At 44.0% G+C, this 16511-nt stretch overlaps 1 protein-coding gene across 4 annotated transcripts in view; it reads left to right on the top strand.

The window, feature by feature from the left end:
- Positions 1-16511, top strand: part of SORCS2 (sortilin related VPS10 domain containing receptor 2) — a 1193773-nt gene that overhangs the window by 328581 nt on the left and 848681 nt on the right. For all 4 annotated transcript variants that reach the window (XM_038745537.1, XM_038745536.1, XM_038745535.1 and 1 more), the window contains exon 2: positions 8873-8940. In XM_038745537.1, coding sequence (XP_038601465.1) covers positions 8873-8940 — 68 coding nt within the window. The remainder of the gene's footprint in view (positions 1-8872; positions 8941-16511) is intronic.

Here is a 16511-nt window from a genome sequence, read left to right as displayed (position 1 = left end):
AGTGTTGGCAGAGCATCCAGGTAGAGATGAAGATAGAAGGAAATGGCTGACTGCAGAGGAGAGGATTTGGAACTGGAGGTGTTAATCTGCAAATCATCTGTTTATTCATTCAATCGTATCTAATGAACGCTTACTGTGTGCAGAGCACTGTACTAAGCGCTTGAAAAGTACAGTTTGACAACAGATAGAAACTGTCCCTGCCCAACAACGGGCTCACAGTTTTTGGAGCTGAGAAGCTAGGGGAGCCAATTTATTTTCTAAGGGAGAGGCAGCATGGTCTAATGGAAAGAGCGTGGGCCTACGAGTCAAAGGACGTGGGTTCTAATCCTAGCTTCTCCACTGTCTGCTGGGTAACTTTTGGCAAGTCACTTACCTTCTCTGGCCTTCAGTTCCTTGATCTGTAAAATGAGCATTCAATCCCTGTTCTCCCTCCTTCTTAGACTGCGAGCCCCATGTGGGACCTGCATATCTTATATCTACCCCAGTAATTTAGTACAATCTTTGGCACATGGTAAGCACTTAAATACTATTATTATTATACTATTATTATTATTCATCTGTGAGTTGGATTGAGATGCAGGCTCAAGAAAATGAATTTTTATCTTGGTTGGTTTGGAATTTTGGAAGCCAATCAAAAATGACTTCCATTTGGTTCTGTAATTCAGGTCTAAATAATTCTGAAGGCGCGTATTTTAATCAATTGCCTTCATTCATTCGATTGTATTTATTGAGGGCTTACTGTGTGCAGAGCACTGTACTAAGCGCTTGGAAATTATAATCTAGCAATAAAGAGAGACAATCCCTTCCCCCAACAGGTCATTTCTTCTCCCACAAATTTCTAATATACAATTATTCTCAAAACACTTCAAATTCTTTTCTGTAGGACTCTTTCTATGAAAGGTGGCCTCGGTACAGCAGTTGTGGGATTTCAACAATCCCAACAGACATTTTTTTTTCCCTCCAGAACTTTCTGAAGTGGTGTCTGGAATTGCTAGGATTAATTGCCATAGCTGAACCTATTTATAGGCTTAACGAAGTAATTAGTCAAGAATCATGCAGAGGCCACACGTGATGCGAAGGGTTAAAGTTCGAGGAGGAATCTGAATTGAAGACTCTGCCTCTCTCTCTCCCTTTCCCTGTCAGTGCCCTTGAAGGGATGGGTAGAGAATTCCCTTAATCCAGTTTCAGGGTCCTTAGATTAGGTGCGCATGGGTTTGTTTAAGCCACGGAGTCATATCCCCTAAACTCATTTCTGCAGCTTCGGAAATCTGGTGATAGGAGTCTTCCTCTTTAAATTCATATAGCAGGCTCATCAAAGAGGAGAACTGTAGCGTTCTATGTCCTGCAGGGCCATTATTTAGCTTTTGAAGATCAGAATTGAAGAGCAAAATGAGCCCCAAGGAGCAGAACTGATAAAATTTGTGATCTCACTGAGCGACTGGCAATGGGACCTTCTGTTTCCACGGGCTGGTCATTTTTTCCCTCGAGGGGGATCTCTGTCAGATGTCAAGAACCAGTCGATTGTATTTGCGATTTAGATTTGAACCTTTACCACTTGGTGTTAATTTGTAATGGGAAGGTTGCTCTCCAATATTTAATTCACTGACTAAGGTAAGGTGGGTCCTGGTTGGGACTGGGCTTGTAACTTTGGAGGATAGGAGCCGACACAAGGGCAGTGTGGCTTAGTAGAAAGAGTCAGTCAGTCATATATATTGAGCGCTGACTGTGTGCAGAACACTGTACTAAGTGCTTGGGAGAGTACAATCCAACAAAAAACAGACACATTCCCTGCCCACAATGAGTTTACAGTCTAGAGGGGTAGCAAGAGGAAAAGACCAAAAGTCAGGAGAATCAGCCTAGTCTCAGCACTGCAACCGTTCTGCTGTGTGACCCCACGCAACTCACTTGACCTCTCTGGTCCTCCGATAACTTCCTCAACGTGGAAATAGTGTTTGCCTTTCCGTGCCTCCTCAGGATGCAGCAGGGAAAAATGCAGTTTCACACAAGTTGGCTGTAGTTGAATTTCAGTTGGTAATAATAATAATATTATTCAGAGCCAACTGAGGTGAGGTATAAAAGGTATTTGGCATCGTGGGAGGGTGGGGAAATCAGTGATGGGGCAGGGGCTGGGCAAGATCCTATGAGGCCCTGCAGCTGTCTTCATCATCCTCATCAATGATATTTATTGAGCGCTTACTATGTGCAGAGTACTGTACTAAGCACTTGGCAGAGCACAATACAGCAGAGTTGAGAGGCACACTACCTGCCCACAGCAAGCTTACAGTCTAGAGGGGGAGACAGACATATTGATATAAATAAATGAATTTATAATATGTTATTAAAGGAAGGGCGGAGCATCCATAGCGTAGTGAATATATCCTGGGCCTGAGAGTCAGAAGGACCTGGGTTCTGATCCCGGCTCTACCACTTGTCTGCTGTGTGACCTTGGGCAAGTCACTTCATTTCTCTATGCCTCAGTTACCTCATCCATGGTTGGTCAGGAAGCCATTTGTATTTACTGAGTCCTTACTGTGTACAGGGCACTGTATTAAGCACTTGGGAGAGTACAAGATAACAATATAATCAATCAGTTGTATTTATTGAGTGCTTACCGTGTGCAGAGCACTGTACTAAGTGCTTAACACATAACACATATAAGGAGTATATGATCATCTTGTATCTACCCCGGCGCGTAAAACTGTGCTTGATACGTAGCGACTATCAGAAAAAAGTGGACTTCAAAATGATGTAATGGTCAATGCTAGCCCAAATTTGAATTCTCCCAAAGGTAAACTTCGGATCATTGGTGTCTACCCATCCTCTTATACTTTTCCTTGTGCTTAGTACAGTGCTCTGCACACAGTAAGCGCTCAGTAAATACCATTGATTGATTGATTGAACTGACTACAGCGGCCCCTCAGTCTCGAAGTTCAGAAAACTACCATGAGACACTAGGAAAGGAACAGCAGTTGAATGATGGATGAATTGTGTGTTTGCGTGTGTGTGTTGTTGTTGACCTGGTGTCCCCAGAATAGATGCTCTTCTCTGCTTTCCCTCTGAGGGCAAGGATCATGTCTACTTTTACTAATAGCAGTATTACTAGTATTACTTAGAGAAGCAGCATGGCTCAGTGGAAAGAGCCCGGGCTTGGGAGTCAGAGGTCATGGGTTCTAATCTCGGCTCTGCCACTTGTCAGCTGCGTGACTTTGGACAAGTCACTTAACTTCTCTGTGCCTCAGTGACCTCATTTGTAAAATGGGGATTAAGACTGTGAGCCCCATGTGGGACAACCTGATTACCTTGTACCACCCCCCCCCCCGCCCGCAGCGCTTAGAACAGTGCTTGACACATAGTAAGCTCTTAACAAATGCCTTCATCATTATTATTATTATTACCTAATGCTATTGCATTTTCCCAAGTGTTTAGTAACATTTAATGGTATTTTTTGAGAGCTTACTAGACTGGAAGATCATTGTGTGCACGGATTGTGTCTACTGTATTGTTCTATTGTCCTCTCCCAAGTGCTTAGTATGGTGTCCTGCACACAGAAAGTGCTTAAAAAATATGACTGATGGCTTGATGGCAGAATACTGTACTAAGCTTGGGAAAGTACAGTCCAGTTGAGTGGGTAGATGCAATCCCTGCCATTAAGGAGAGAAAAGTCAGTGTTCTGCACACAGATTGTGTGTTCCTGGAGGGTAAAGATACCACCTACTTGAATGAACTCTCCCAAGAGTTTAATTCAGTGTTCTAAAAAGAATAAGTACACAACAAATACTTTTGAGTGATTGCTGGACATAGCTTAAAATTTTTTCCATCCCTCAAGCCCATTCCCTTTCTGTTAACCCTACATTTTTTCTACTTTTCCCTTCCTTCCCCTATAGTTTTTTTTTCCTCTTTTCCCATTTCTTATGTTTTGGAAGATCCTAGTATTCAAAGCCACAGTGTATTAGAACCAATGTGATTTCTTTTTTAAACAGTGAGACGGAAGGCCTATTCATTTCTCATGGATTTCTTTGCAAAATGTGAATTTGAAAATAGAATAGCTGCTTTCAAGCTCCCCATAGTCCATTTTTCTTTCCTTCAGTAATAGCCAGCTCTTCCTGAATTGGCCCAAACGCTGGAGCTCATATGATTTAGTTTCATCTTGTGAAAATTTGCATGAGGCGAGATCCTTGTCTTAATTACCTAAGAAATCCAAGATAGTAGTGTGGTCAGATTTGCTGTTCAAGGCAATTTGTACTTGGTGGTTGGAAACAAAGATAATCCTGACTGAATGAAAAACCCATCCATTGGAGACGACTGATGGGGTGATCCCCCCCACACCCCCCTTCCTTCGCCCCCCACAAACCAAACGAGCTCACAGCTGTTCAGTGAACTGGAGGTGTGTCCAAATTTACCACTCTAGCGTTTCCATGGAGACAAATTCCATGGACCGGGAGTGAGTGGAAAAATATGATGTCCATAAAAATGCCTTGTGGTCATTTGGGTCTCTTCTCTACACCTTCAGACCAATGGTCTTGGGTCCATTAACACCATGGACTAGATTTTGGGGGGTTAGTGTGCTTATTTGCCCATAAATGATCTGATGTTTTTCCCCTCCACTGAACTTTCTTTTGGGACATGTAATGAAGACGTCTTTGCGAAGTACAATTTAATTTGCATGTTGCATAATTTTGGGTTCAGTTTTGGAGCATCAGATGGATTTCCAACAGGAGACAGTCCTCAGGCCTTGCCACATTCCAAACACTCCTCAGATCCCACCTGATCAGTTTCCCATCACCAATCAATCATATTTATTGAGTGTGCAGAGGGCTGTACTAAGTGCTTGCAAGAGAAGAGCCTTCTTTTCCTCTTCTCCCTCTCCCTTTTGCATTGCTCTGACTTTCTCCCTTCATTTATCCCCCCTCTCAGCTCCACAGCAATTATGTACATACCTGTCATTTATTTCTGTACGTAAATGTCTGCCTCCCCTTTTAGACTGTAAACTCGTGATGGGCATTCATTCTTTCAATCATATTTATTGAGCACTTACTGTGTGCAGAGCACTGCACTAAGCACTTGGGAAGTACAAGTTGGCAACATATAGGGACGGTCCCTACCCAACAGTGGGCTCACAGTCTAGAAGGGGGAGACAGAGAACAAAACAAAACATATTAACAAAATAAAATAAATAGAATAAACATGTACAAATAAAATAAATAAATAGAGTAATAAATACGTACAAACGTGTATACATATATACAGGTACTGTGGGGAGGGGAAGGAGGTAAGGCAGGGGGATGGGGAGGAGGAAGATGTGAGAGGAGGGGGGCTCAGTCTGGGAAGGCCTCCTGGATGAGGTGAGCTCTCAGTAGGGCCTTGAAGGGAGGAAGAGAGCTAGCTTGGCGGATGGGCGAAGGGAGGGCATTCCAGGCCAGGGGGATGACGTGGGCCTGAGGTTGACGGCGAGAAAGGTGAGAACGAGGCACCGTGAGGAGATTAGCAGTAGAGGAGTGGAGGGTGCGGGCTGGGCTGGAGACGGAGAGAAGGGAGGTGAGGTAGGTGGGGGCGAGGGGATGGACAGCCTTGAAGCCCAGGGTGAGGAGTTTTTGCCTGATGTGTAGGTTGATTGGTAGCCACTGGAGATTTTTGAGGAGGAGAGTAACATGTCCAGAGCGTTTCTGGACAAAGACAATCCGGGCAGCGGCGTGAAGTATGGATTGAAGTGGGGAGAGACAGGAGGATGGGAGATCGGAGAGGAGGATGATACAGTAATCCAGACGGGATAGGATGAGAGCTTGAATGAGCAGGGTAGTGGTTTGGATGGAGAGAAAAGGGTGGATCTTGGCAATGTTGCGGAGCTGAGACTGGCAGGTTTTGGTGGCAACTTGGATGTGAGGGGTGAATGAGAGAGCGGAGTCTAGGATGACACCAAGGTTGTGGGCTTGTGAGACGGGAAGGATGGTAGTGCCGTCAACAGTGATGGGAAAGTCAGGGAGAGGGCAGCATTTGGGAGGGAAGACAAGGAGATCACTCTTGGACATGTTGAGTTTTAGGTGGCGGGCAGACATCCCGATGGAGATGTCCTGAAGGCAGGAGGAGATGTGAGCCTGGAGGGAGGGGGAGAGAGCAGGGGCAGATATGTAGATTTGGGTGTCATCAGCGTAGAGATGATAGTTGAAGCCGTGGGAGTGAATGAGGTCACCAAGGGAGTCAGTGTAGATCGAGAACAGAAGGGGACTGAGAACTGAACCTTGAGGAACCCCTAGAGTAAGGGGATGGTAGGGGGAGGAGGAGGAGCCTGCAAAAGAGACTGAGAATGAATGACCGGAGAGATAAGAGGAGAACCAGGAGAGGACGGAGTCTGTGAAGCCAAGGTCAGATAGCGTGTTGAGGAGAAGGGGGTGGTCCACAGTGTCAAAGGCAGCTGAGAGGTTGAGGATTGGATTTGGCAAGCAGGAGGTCATTGGTGACCTTTGAGAGGGCAGTTTCTGTGGAATGTAGGGGACGGAAGCCAGACTGGAGGGGGTCGAGGAGAGAGTTGGCGTTGAGGAATTCGAGGCAGCATGTGTAGACGACTCATTCAAGGAGCTTGGAAAGGAATGGTAGGAGGGAGTTAGGGCGATAACTAGAAGGTGAGGTGGGGTCAAGAGAGGGACCCGCTTTGCTTGTATCCACACTAGCACTTATTATAGTGCCTGGCACATAGTAAGTGTTTAACAAATATCACAGTAATAATTAATAATAATAATAGTAATAATGGCATTTGTTAAGTGCTTACGATGTACAAAGCATTGTTCTAAGTGCTAGGGGGAGATACAAGGTGATCAGGTTGTCCCACGTGGGGCTCACAGTCTTAATCCCCATTTTACAGATGAGGTAACCGAGGCCCAGAGAAGTTAAGTGACTTGCCCAAAGTCACACAGCTGACAAGCGGCAGAGTTGGGATTAGAACCCATGACGTCTGACTCCCAAGCCTGGATTCTTTCCACTGAGCCACGCTGCTTCCCTATTATTATTATTGAGAGCTTATCATGTGCAGGGCACCGTACTAATCACTTTGGATTGTAGTAGTATTGTACTCACAATACTACTCTTACGATGATTTATATATACACTTCTTGCTTGAATTTTGGGCGGCCTCCATTTTTCAAAATAAGGAATGAGAAAGCATCTTTTGGAGCTGGGTTCCTGGGCTTGGCTAGAGTGCTAGATCTCCTCTTTCCAGTAGGGCCCCATTGGCTTTATTTAACACTTCATTATGATGGATTCTTGTCCGGGAGAGCGGCATGGCCTAGTGGAAAGAGCCTGGACTTGGGATCCTGGAGATTTGGGTTTTAATCCCAGTTCCCTGACTTATCCACCGTGCAGGCTTGGGCAAGTCACTTAACTTTCCTCTCACAGTTTCCTCATCTGCAAAATGGGAGTTCAATAATGGGTTTCAAAATGGCTGATAGCCTACTTAGACTGTGAGCCCCATGTGGGACCAGGACAATGTCTGATGTGCTTATCTTGCATCTCCCCTGGCGCTATTATTCTTACTATGATATTCTGGAGTTTCCAGTGCTTAGAACAGTGCTTGGCACATAATAAGCGCTTAACAAATATCAGTATTATTATTATTATTCTGTCACCAAAACCTGCTGGTCTCACCTCCACAACATCACCAAGATCTGCCCTTTCCTCTCCATCCAAACCACTACCTGGCCGGTTTAATCTCTCATCCTAGCCCAACTGGATTACTGCATCAGTCTCCTTTCTGATCTCCCATCCTCCTGTCTCTCCCCTCTTCAGTCTGTACTTCACTCTGCTGCCCGGGTTATCTTTCTACAGAAATGCTCTGCGCATGTCACTCCCCTCCTCAAAAATCTCCAGTGGTTGTCTATCAACCTTCGAATCAAGCAAAAACTCATCACTCTCGGCTTCAAAGCTGTCCATCCCCTCTCTCCCTCCTACCTCAAGTCCCTTCTCTCCTTCTCCATCCCAGTCCGCACACTCCACTCTTTTGCTGCCGCTAACCTCCTCACTTGGCCTCGTTCTTGCCTATCCCACCATTGACCCCTGGCCCACATCATACCTCTGTCCTGGAATGCCCTCCCTCCGCACATCCACCAAACTAGCTCTCTTCCTCCCTTCAAAGCCCTACTGAGAGCTCACCTCCTCCAGGAAGCCTTCCCAGACTGAGCCTCCCTTTTCATCTCCTCCTCCTCCCCCTCCCCTCTATATCACCCCCTCCCTCCCTCTGCCCTACCCTTTTCCCCTCCCCATAGCATTTGTGTATATTTGTACATATATATTACTCTATTAATTTTATTAATGATTTGTATATAGCTATAATTCTATTTATTCTGATGGTATTGACACCTGTCTACTTGCTTTGTTTTGTTGTCTGCCTCCCCCTTCTAGACGGTTAGCCCATTGTTGGGTGGGGACCGTCTCTATATGCTGCCGATTTGTACTTTCCAAGCTCTTAGTACAGTACTCGGCAAACAGTAAGCTCTCAATAAATACGAATGAATGAATGAATGAATATTATTATGCACACCACTGTTCCAATAACTCCTGTTGCAATAGGCCCAGCCCTTCCAGAGATGGGTGGATGAATTTTGGGGTGATTTGAGGATGCTTTTGATCAGCTGACATGGATTTGTGGGTTACACATTTTCACACCCAACCTCAAATTTAAGGGATAGATGTGTTTGTGGGACTTTTTGGTTCAAGTTGGGCTCAAGAGAATGAATCAGTGCCTCGCAGCGATGCCAACACGAACATGATTTCCCTCAGGTTCAAAGTCGGACTCAGAATTTTAGTGACTGAGGAGAAATTGCTCGTTCTCTTACAGAATCAAGGGCACCATTAATCTCGTTTGTCCTTTCTTTTAATTCCATAGGTGATTTTGATCCTTACCAAGTATTATCACGCCGATATGGGGAAGGTCCTGGAGAGTTCTTTGTGGAGGTAAGGACTTCAGTGCTTTCCATTATTTTATAACCGTGCAAAGGATTTTGCACACTGGCTGTCTTTTGAGGCTGAAGTGGATGCAGTGTGCCAATTGTAGCCTTGTGTACGGGGGGTGTTCCCCGACTTGATGCTTCCTTATCGCCTTCTCCCAAATTGTCTCCCTTCCTTCTGGCCCCTCGCCACGTTTCCCAACTTCTCTCAGTACCAAGAGAGATGGAGAAAAGAAGCAGTTGAAAGAAGATTAGGAGTTTATGCAGTGGAAGTAAAGAATAGAGCATCAGACACTCACAAGCCGTTGTTGTAGAGAAAGGGGATTTTCATGGTACATTCAGGTCAGTGCACAATTTGTCTCGCAATTGTCTCCTGCCTCTGAGCTCCTGATGTCTCCCAAATGAACGCGTTCTCCTCGGGGTTTGAGAACCTTCCCGATTTAGCTGAATAGGTCGGCGAACAATGTTTGAGTCTTTTTTGTAGGGCTTGGCTTGACATTAGTTTGGGAGCGCAAAGAAACAGTCATCTTCCGGATCGGTTCTGAGATAACGATTCTGCTCTTTTGAACACTCTTTGTGATGCTTTTGGTTTCCAACGAATGATCTTGCTTTTGTACCTTTTCCCATCTTATGTGGGCATTGATTAACTCTGTCCAGGCCTTGGGAAGCTGAGACCCGAATAACTCCTTTAGGCCTTAGTTCCCTGAAAGGAAAAGTCACAACACTGAAGAAAGGCAGCTAAGTAACAATAATAATTATGGTACTTTTTAAGCGCTTACTATGTGCCAAGTACTGTTCTAAGCTCTGGGGTAGATACAAGGTATTCAGGTTGTCCCACATGGGGATCACAGTCTTAATTCCCATTTTACGGATGAGGTAAGTGAGACACAGAGACGTTAAATGGCTTGCCCAGGTTCTCACAGCGACAAGTGGAGGAGCCAGGATTAGAACCCATGTCCTCTGACTCCCAAGCCCGTGCTCTTTCCACTAAGCCATGCTGCCCCTTCTAGACTGTGAGCCCGTTGTTGGGTAGGGACCGCCTCTATATGTTGCAGACTTGAACTTCCCAAGCTCTTAGTACAGTGCTCTGCACACAGCAAGTTCTCAATAAATACGATTAAATGAATGAATGCTTCACCTAGTAATCATCAATTGCTCATTAATCGATCATTAATCAATCAGTGGTATTTACTGAGCACTTACGGTATGCAGAGTGCTGCAGTAAGCACTTGGGAGAGTACAATACAACAATATTCATTCATTCAATCGCATTTGTTGAGCACTTATTGTTTGCAGAGCACTGGACTAAGCGCTTGGGAAGTACAAATTGGCAACACATAGAGATGGGCCCTACCCAACAAAGGGCTCACAGTCTAGAAGGGGGAAGGGGGAATAAACACTTTCCCTGCCCATAAGGAGTTTACAGTCTTGAGCGGGGGAGACAGACATTAATATAAGTAAATAAATTTCAGATATGTACATAAGTGGTGTGGGACGGGGGAAGAACAAAGGGAGCAAGTCAGAGTGACACAGAAGGGAGTGGGAGAAGAGGAAAGGAGGGCTTAGTGAGGGAAGGCCTCTTGGAGGAGATGGGCCTTCGATAAGGGTTTGAAGTGGGGAGAGTGATTGTTGGATCCCCCTTTCTAGACTGTGAGTCCGTTGTTGGGTTGAAATTGTCTCTACTTGTTACTGAATTGTACTTCCCAAGTGCTTAGTACAGTGCTCTGCACACAGCGCTCAATAAATATGAATGAATGAATGAATTTGAGGAGGGAGGGCATTCCAGGCCAGAGGCAGGACATAGGCGAGGGGTCCACGGTGAGATAGATGAGATTGAGGCATATTGAGAAGGCGGTGGTATTTTTGAGCACTTACTGTGTGCAGAGAACTGTACTAAGAGTTTGGGGGAGAAAATATAACAGAATTGGTAGACACGAGAGCTTAAAATCTAGAGGGCGAGACAGACATTAAAATTGATGATGGATATGAGAAGCAGCGTGGCTCAATGGAAAGAGCACAGGATTGGGAGTCAGAGATCATGGGTTCAAATTCCAGCTCTACCAATTGTCAGCTGTGTGACTTTGGGCAAGTCACTTAACTTCTCTGTGCCTCAGTTACCTCATCTGTAAAATGGGGATTAAGACTGTGAGCCCCACATGGGACAACCTGATCACCTTGTATCCTCCCCAGTGCTTAGAACAGTGCTTTGCACCTAGTAAGTGCTTAACAAATGCCATCATTATTATAATTATTATTATATGGATATAAGTGATGTGGGGCTGACGGTGGGAACTGTAAACTTGTTTTGGGCAGGGAATGTGCCTGTTTATTGTTATATTGTACGCTCCCAAGTGCTTAGTACAGTGCTTTGCAAACAGCAAGTGCTCAATAAGTACCACAGATTGGTTGATTGGAATCAGTAGTCTGTCTAAACAGCTCTTTTTGGGTTACTTTGTAAACTCCAGTTTTCCTCAACTCATCGTGTTCCTCACTCTACTTATAAAAACCCTTTAGTCGGTCATCGGAAGTCCAGTGTCAGAGAAGTTTAGAGGGAAGTTGGGAAATTAATCTTTTTGACACAATAAGGGTATCACGTCCATGGAATACCAAATAGATTTCACAACATAATCACCCTGTCTTGCAAAAGATGTGTGCTAACTATGGTTATTAAAAGTACATTTATTGAAAATTCACTAAGCGTCTCTGACAATTTACCTGTTTAACCTCAATTAGGGTTTTTTTTAATAGCACTTTTGGTATTTACATAATACACCTACCCTCTCAATTTAAGGTAAATGCATTTTTAATCGGTCTTCGCTTAAGAATCTGCCTGACAACAAGGTATCAGCCTCAGCCAGATTCTGATTTTCTTCACTCTCTTGACATTACTTCTGTGAATTGAACTTCCTTTGAAGTTGGTTGGGAAACGGGGAAAACAAAATTGCTTCACCTTGAAGCTCCCAGAAAGGCATCATTTATTCCCAATTTTACAGAACCATAATAATGATAATTGTGACACTCGTTTAGTCCTTACTATGTGTCAAGCACTGTGTTAAGTGCTAGGGGTGGTACAAGATAATCAAGCTCACAGTCAAGGAGGGACAAGACCTAGCTAATCCCCATTTTACAGATGAGAAACTCTAGCTCTCTCCGTTCAAAGCCCTACTGAGAGCTCACCTCCTCCAAGAGGCCTTCCCAGACTGAGCCCCCCTCTTTTTCCTCTCCTCTTCCCATCTCCTGCCGCCCTACCTCCTTCTCCTCCCCGCAGCACCTGTATATATGTTTGTACAGATTTATTACTCAATTTTACTTGTACATATTTACTATTCTATTCATTTTGTTAATGATGTGTATCTAGCTTTAATTCTATTTATTCCGACGAGTCGACACCTGTCCACATGTTTTGTTTTGTTGTCTGTCTCCTTCTTCTAGACTGTGAGCCCGCTGTTGGGTAGGGACCGTCTCTATATGTTGCCTACTTGTACTTCCCAAGCGCTTAGTACAGTGCCCTGCACACAGTAAGCACTCAATAAATACGACTGAATGAATGAATGGGCCTCAGCTACCTCATCTGTAAAATGGGGATTAAGACTGTGAGCCCCATGTGTGACAGGGACTGTGTCCAGCCTGATTAACTCGTATCTGCCCCAGTGCTTAGAACAGTGTTTTGCACGTAATAAGCGCTTAACAAGTGCCATTATTATAATTGTTATTACTGGGGATGTGTCCTGACGTCCTTTGGATCTTTAGCATCAGTGATGCTGTTGAGGAATCAGTCCAGAAGGATTCTAGGTTCATCCACTTCAGCGCTTAGTACCGTGCCTGGCACACAATAAGTGTTTAAGAAGTGCCACAATTATTGTAACAATAATAGTGAGTGTGGTATGTGTTAAGTGCTTACTTAAAATCAGGTTGGACACAGTCCCTGTCCTACGTGGGGTTCACGATCTCTATCCCCATTTTACAGATGTGGTAACTGAGGCACAGAGAAGTCAAGTGACTTGCCCAAAGTCACACAGCTGACAAGTGTGAATGAAGTGACTTGCTGTGCAAAGCAGCATGGCCTAGTGGATACAGCACAGGCCTGGGTCAGAAGGACCTGGGTTCTAATCCTGGCTTTGCCACTTGCCTGCTGTGTGACTTTGGGCAACTCCCTTGACTTCTCTGGGCCTCAGTTCCCTCATCTGAAAAATGGAGATAAAGACTGTGAGCCCCATGTGGGACAGGGACTGTGTCCAACCTGATTTGCTTATATTCCTCCCCAGCTAATAATTATGATAACATTTATTAAGCGCTTACTATGTGCAAAGCACTGTTCTAAGCACTAGGGAGGTTACAAGGTGATCAGGTTGTCCCATGGGGGGCTCACAGTCTTCATCCCCATTTTACAGATGAGGTACCTGAGGCCCAGAGAAGTCAAGTGACTTGCCAAAGTCACACAGCTGACAAGTGGTGGAGCCGGGATTTGAACCCAAGACCTCTGACTCCAAAGCCCGGCTTCTTTCCACTGAACCACGCTGCAGCTCTTAGTACAGTGCCTGGCACATAGTAAAGGCTTAATAAATACCATAATTATCATTAGTATTTACTTGTATTCCTCCCCAGTGCTTAGTACAGTGCCTGGCACATAATAAAGGCTTAATAAATGCCATAATTATCATTAGCATTTACTTGTATTCCTCCCCAGTGCTTAGTACAGTGCCTGGCACATAATAAAGGCTTAACAAATGCCATAATTATTATTAGTATCATCATCATCATCCTCAGTCGCATTTATTGAGCACTACTGTGTGCAGAGCACTGTACTAAGCGCTTGGGAAGTACGAATTGGCAACATATAGAGACAGTCCCTACTCAACAGTGGGCTCACAGTCTAAAAGGGGGAGACAAAACCAAACATACTAACAAAATAAAATAAATAGGATATGTACAAGTAAAATAAATAAATAAATAGAGTAATAAATATGTATTATTATGTATATACATTATATACATATACATATAACATAATATATACATATATGTATATATATTATGTATTATACATATTATATGCATAATAAATATCTAATAGTATTTGCTTGTATTCCTCCCCAGCTCTTAATACAGTGCCTGGCACATAGTAAGCGCTTAACAAATGCCATAGTAATTATCATCATCAATCATCATCATCATCAATCGTATTTATTGAGCGCTTACTATGTGCAGAGCACTGTACTAAGCGCTTGGGAAGTACAAATTGGCAACATATGGAGACAGTCCCTACCCAACAGTGGGCTCACAGTCTAATTATCAGTATTATCATTATCAGCATTATCAGTATCATTATTATTAATTAAATAAGGTTGATTAACCTGTGACTGAATTCTTCCTAAATTGGGCGATGGGATGATTAAATGAGGCGACCTCTGGGCATGAGTCTGTGCTGGAAAAGTGCAAGGTGAGTGAGTTCAGTGCGGTGCCTACACAATATTTTACAGAAATCAAATCTTAGGTCTAGCCGGCTCGTTTAGAGCCCTCGGGAATGCTGACCTTAGCTGAATGAGGCTCACACCTGTAACTGTAGTTATAAAGCCATTAGGGCTTTATAAGCTTGGCTGCTTATGGTTGGATACATCTGTCTGCTAAGGTGGAGAGTGAAATGGAAATTTTGAGGCCCCGGAACACTCTGTGGATTTGTGACAAACCCAGTGGACTTGGGGCCCACAAGCAATGGCTGGATTCTGATGAGATAGCGATGCGATCTTCTAATTAATGGCAGCTAAAGAGCGACATTTCACAGGAAAGTGGGTCCCTTTTTTTGCCAGAGGGGAAAAATATTCCCGTTTGGGATTCTTGGGCTCACCTTGGCCCCCAAATCGGTCCCCCGGAATCGCTTAGTGGAAAACGCATCCGGTTCGATTGGATCGACGTGTCGGCTTTGGAAAGAAAACACTCTGCGAAGGGTGAAGAGACAGAGTGTTTAAAGAGGACTATAAATCTGAGCTCCTTAAAACACTTGGGCTTCGGGTTGCTATTCATTCTATCATAACACCTGGTGTCTACGTCCTGTGGAAATAACCGAGCGGAAACCGCTTAGATTAATGACCCTTAGCTTGAAGTGTTTAGAAGGGAGAGAGCCAGTATAATAGAGCTCCTAGGCACTTCTGAATTTGTTTTTTTCGTGTGTGTTTCTGTGGCTTTTTTTTTTTTAACATGGAGTACTACTTCTGCCCTGATGGTCCTCAAAGGCTAATCCTCTCATGGCACAGTTTGCTCATCTCATGTGGAACTAGCAGAGATACTCCTTTACTGAATTATCATTAGTATTTGCAGTGGTAGTATAGTAGAATGTGGAATCTATAAAAATATTTGATTCCGCCAACACTCTAATTACTTGATAGGAAACCAAGGAAATCATTTAAGATTTACTCTAAACCTAATAATAGTAATGATGATAATAATTGTCATATTAAGCGCTTACTATGTGCGACTGTACTAAATGCTTGGGTGGATACAAGCATATTGGATTGGACATAGTCCCTGTCTCACGTGGGGCCCCATTTTACAGGTGAGGTAACTGAGGCCCAGAGAAGTGAAGTGACTTGCTCAAGGTCACACAGCAGACACGTGGAAATGTCAGGATTAGAATCCATGACCTTCTGACTCCCAGGCCTGTGCTCTATCGGCCTGTGCTCTATCGGCCTGTGCTCTATCCACCACACCATGCTGCTTCTCTAACCGCAATAATAATAATAATAATAATAATGGCATTTATTAAACGCTTACTATGTGCCAAGTACTGTGCTAATCGCTGGGGAGGTTACAAGGTGCTCAGGGTGTCCCACAGGGGCCTCACAGTCTCAATCTCCATTTTACAGATGAGGTAACTGAGGCCCAGAGAAGTTAAGTGACTTGCCCAAAGTCACACAGCTGAGAAGCGGCAGAGCCGGGATTTGAACCCACGACCTCTGACTCCAAAGCCCGGGCTCTTTCCACTAAGCCATGCTGCTTCTCTATTTAGAGGACAGCATATATTTCCCAAACATATTCAGGTTTGAGATCCCTAGAGTGAGGATAACAATGATAATTGGGATATTTGCTAAGCACTTACTATGAGCTGAACACTGTACTAAGTGCTGGGGTAAATCCAACAGACCTAGGTCACAGTTCTTGTCCCACATGGGGCTCAGACATATTTTATCCTCATTTTATAGTGCTCTGAACAAAGTAAGTGCCCAATAAATACCATTGATGATTTCATAGATGAGGAAATTAAAGCACAGAAAAGAGTTAATTCACCCAAGATTACAAAGCAGGTCTGGGGTGGACCTGGATTAGAACCCAAATTCTCTGATTCCCGTGCCTGTGCTCTCTCTCCACAGAAACCTAAAATATTGTGCTATTGTACATTCACAGTGAAATTAAAATGAGATTTCATTATGCTTAATCCAGTAGTTTGTCCAAAAATATTTATTCAAGGCATATTGATAAAGAATACGTTATGTAGGGATAAGGAGGCCCCATTTCATTCAAGTTAGAAACCAGTTCCTATTTACTTGCACAAAGCAGGATCAAAGTAATGGGGAGCAAATATTA

This window comes from Tachyglossus aculeatus, chromosome 4, assembly GCF_015852505.1.
Source record: "Tachyglossus aculeatus isolate mTacAcu1 chromosome 4, mTacAcu1.pri, whole genome shotgun sequence".
In the NCBI taxonomy this organism is placed as follows: domain Eukaryota; kingdom Metazoa; phylum Chordata; class Mammalia; order Monotremata; family Tachyglossidae; genus Tachyglossus; species Tachyglossus aculeatus.
This window is presented reverse-complemented; position numbering and strand designations above follow the sequence as displayed.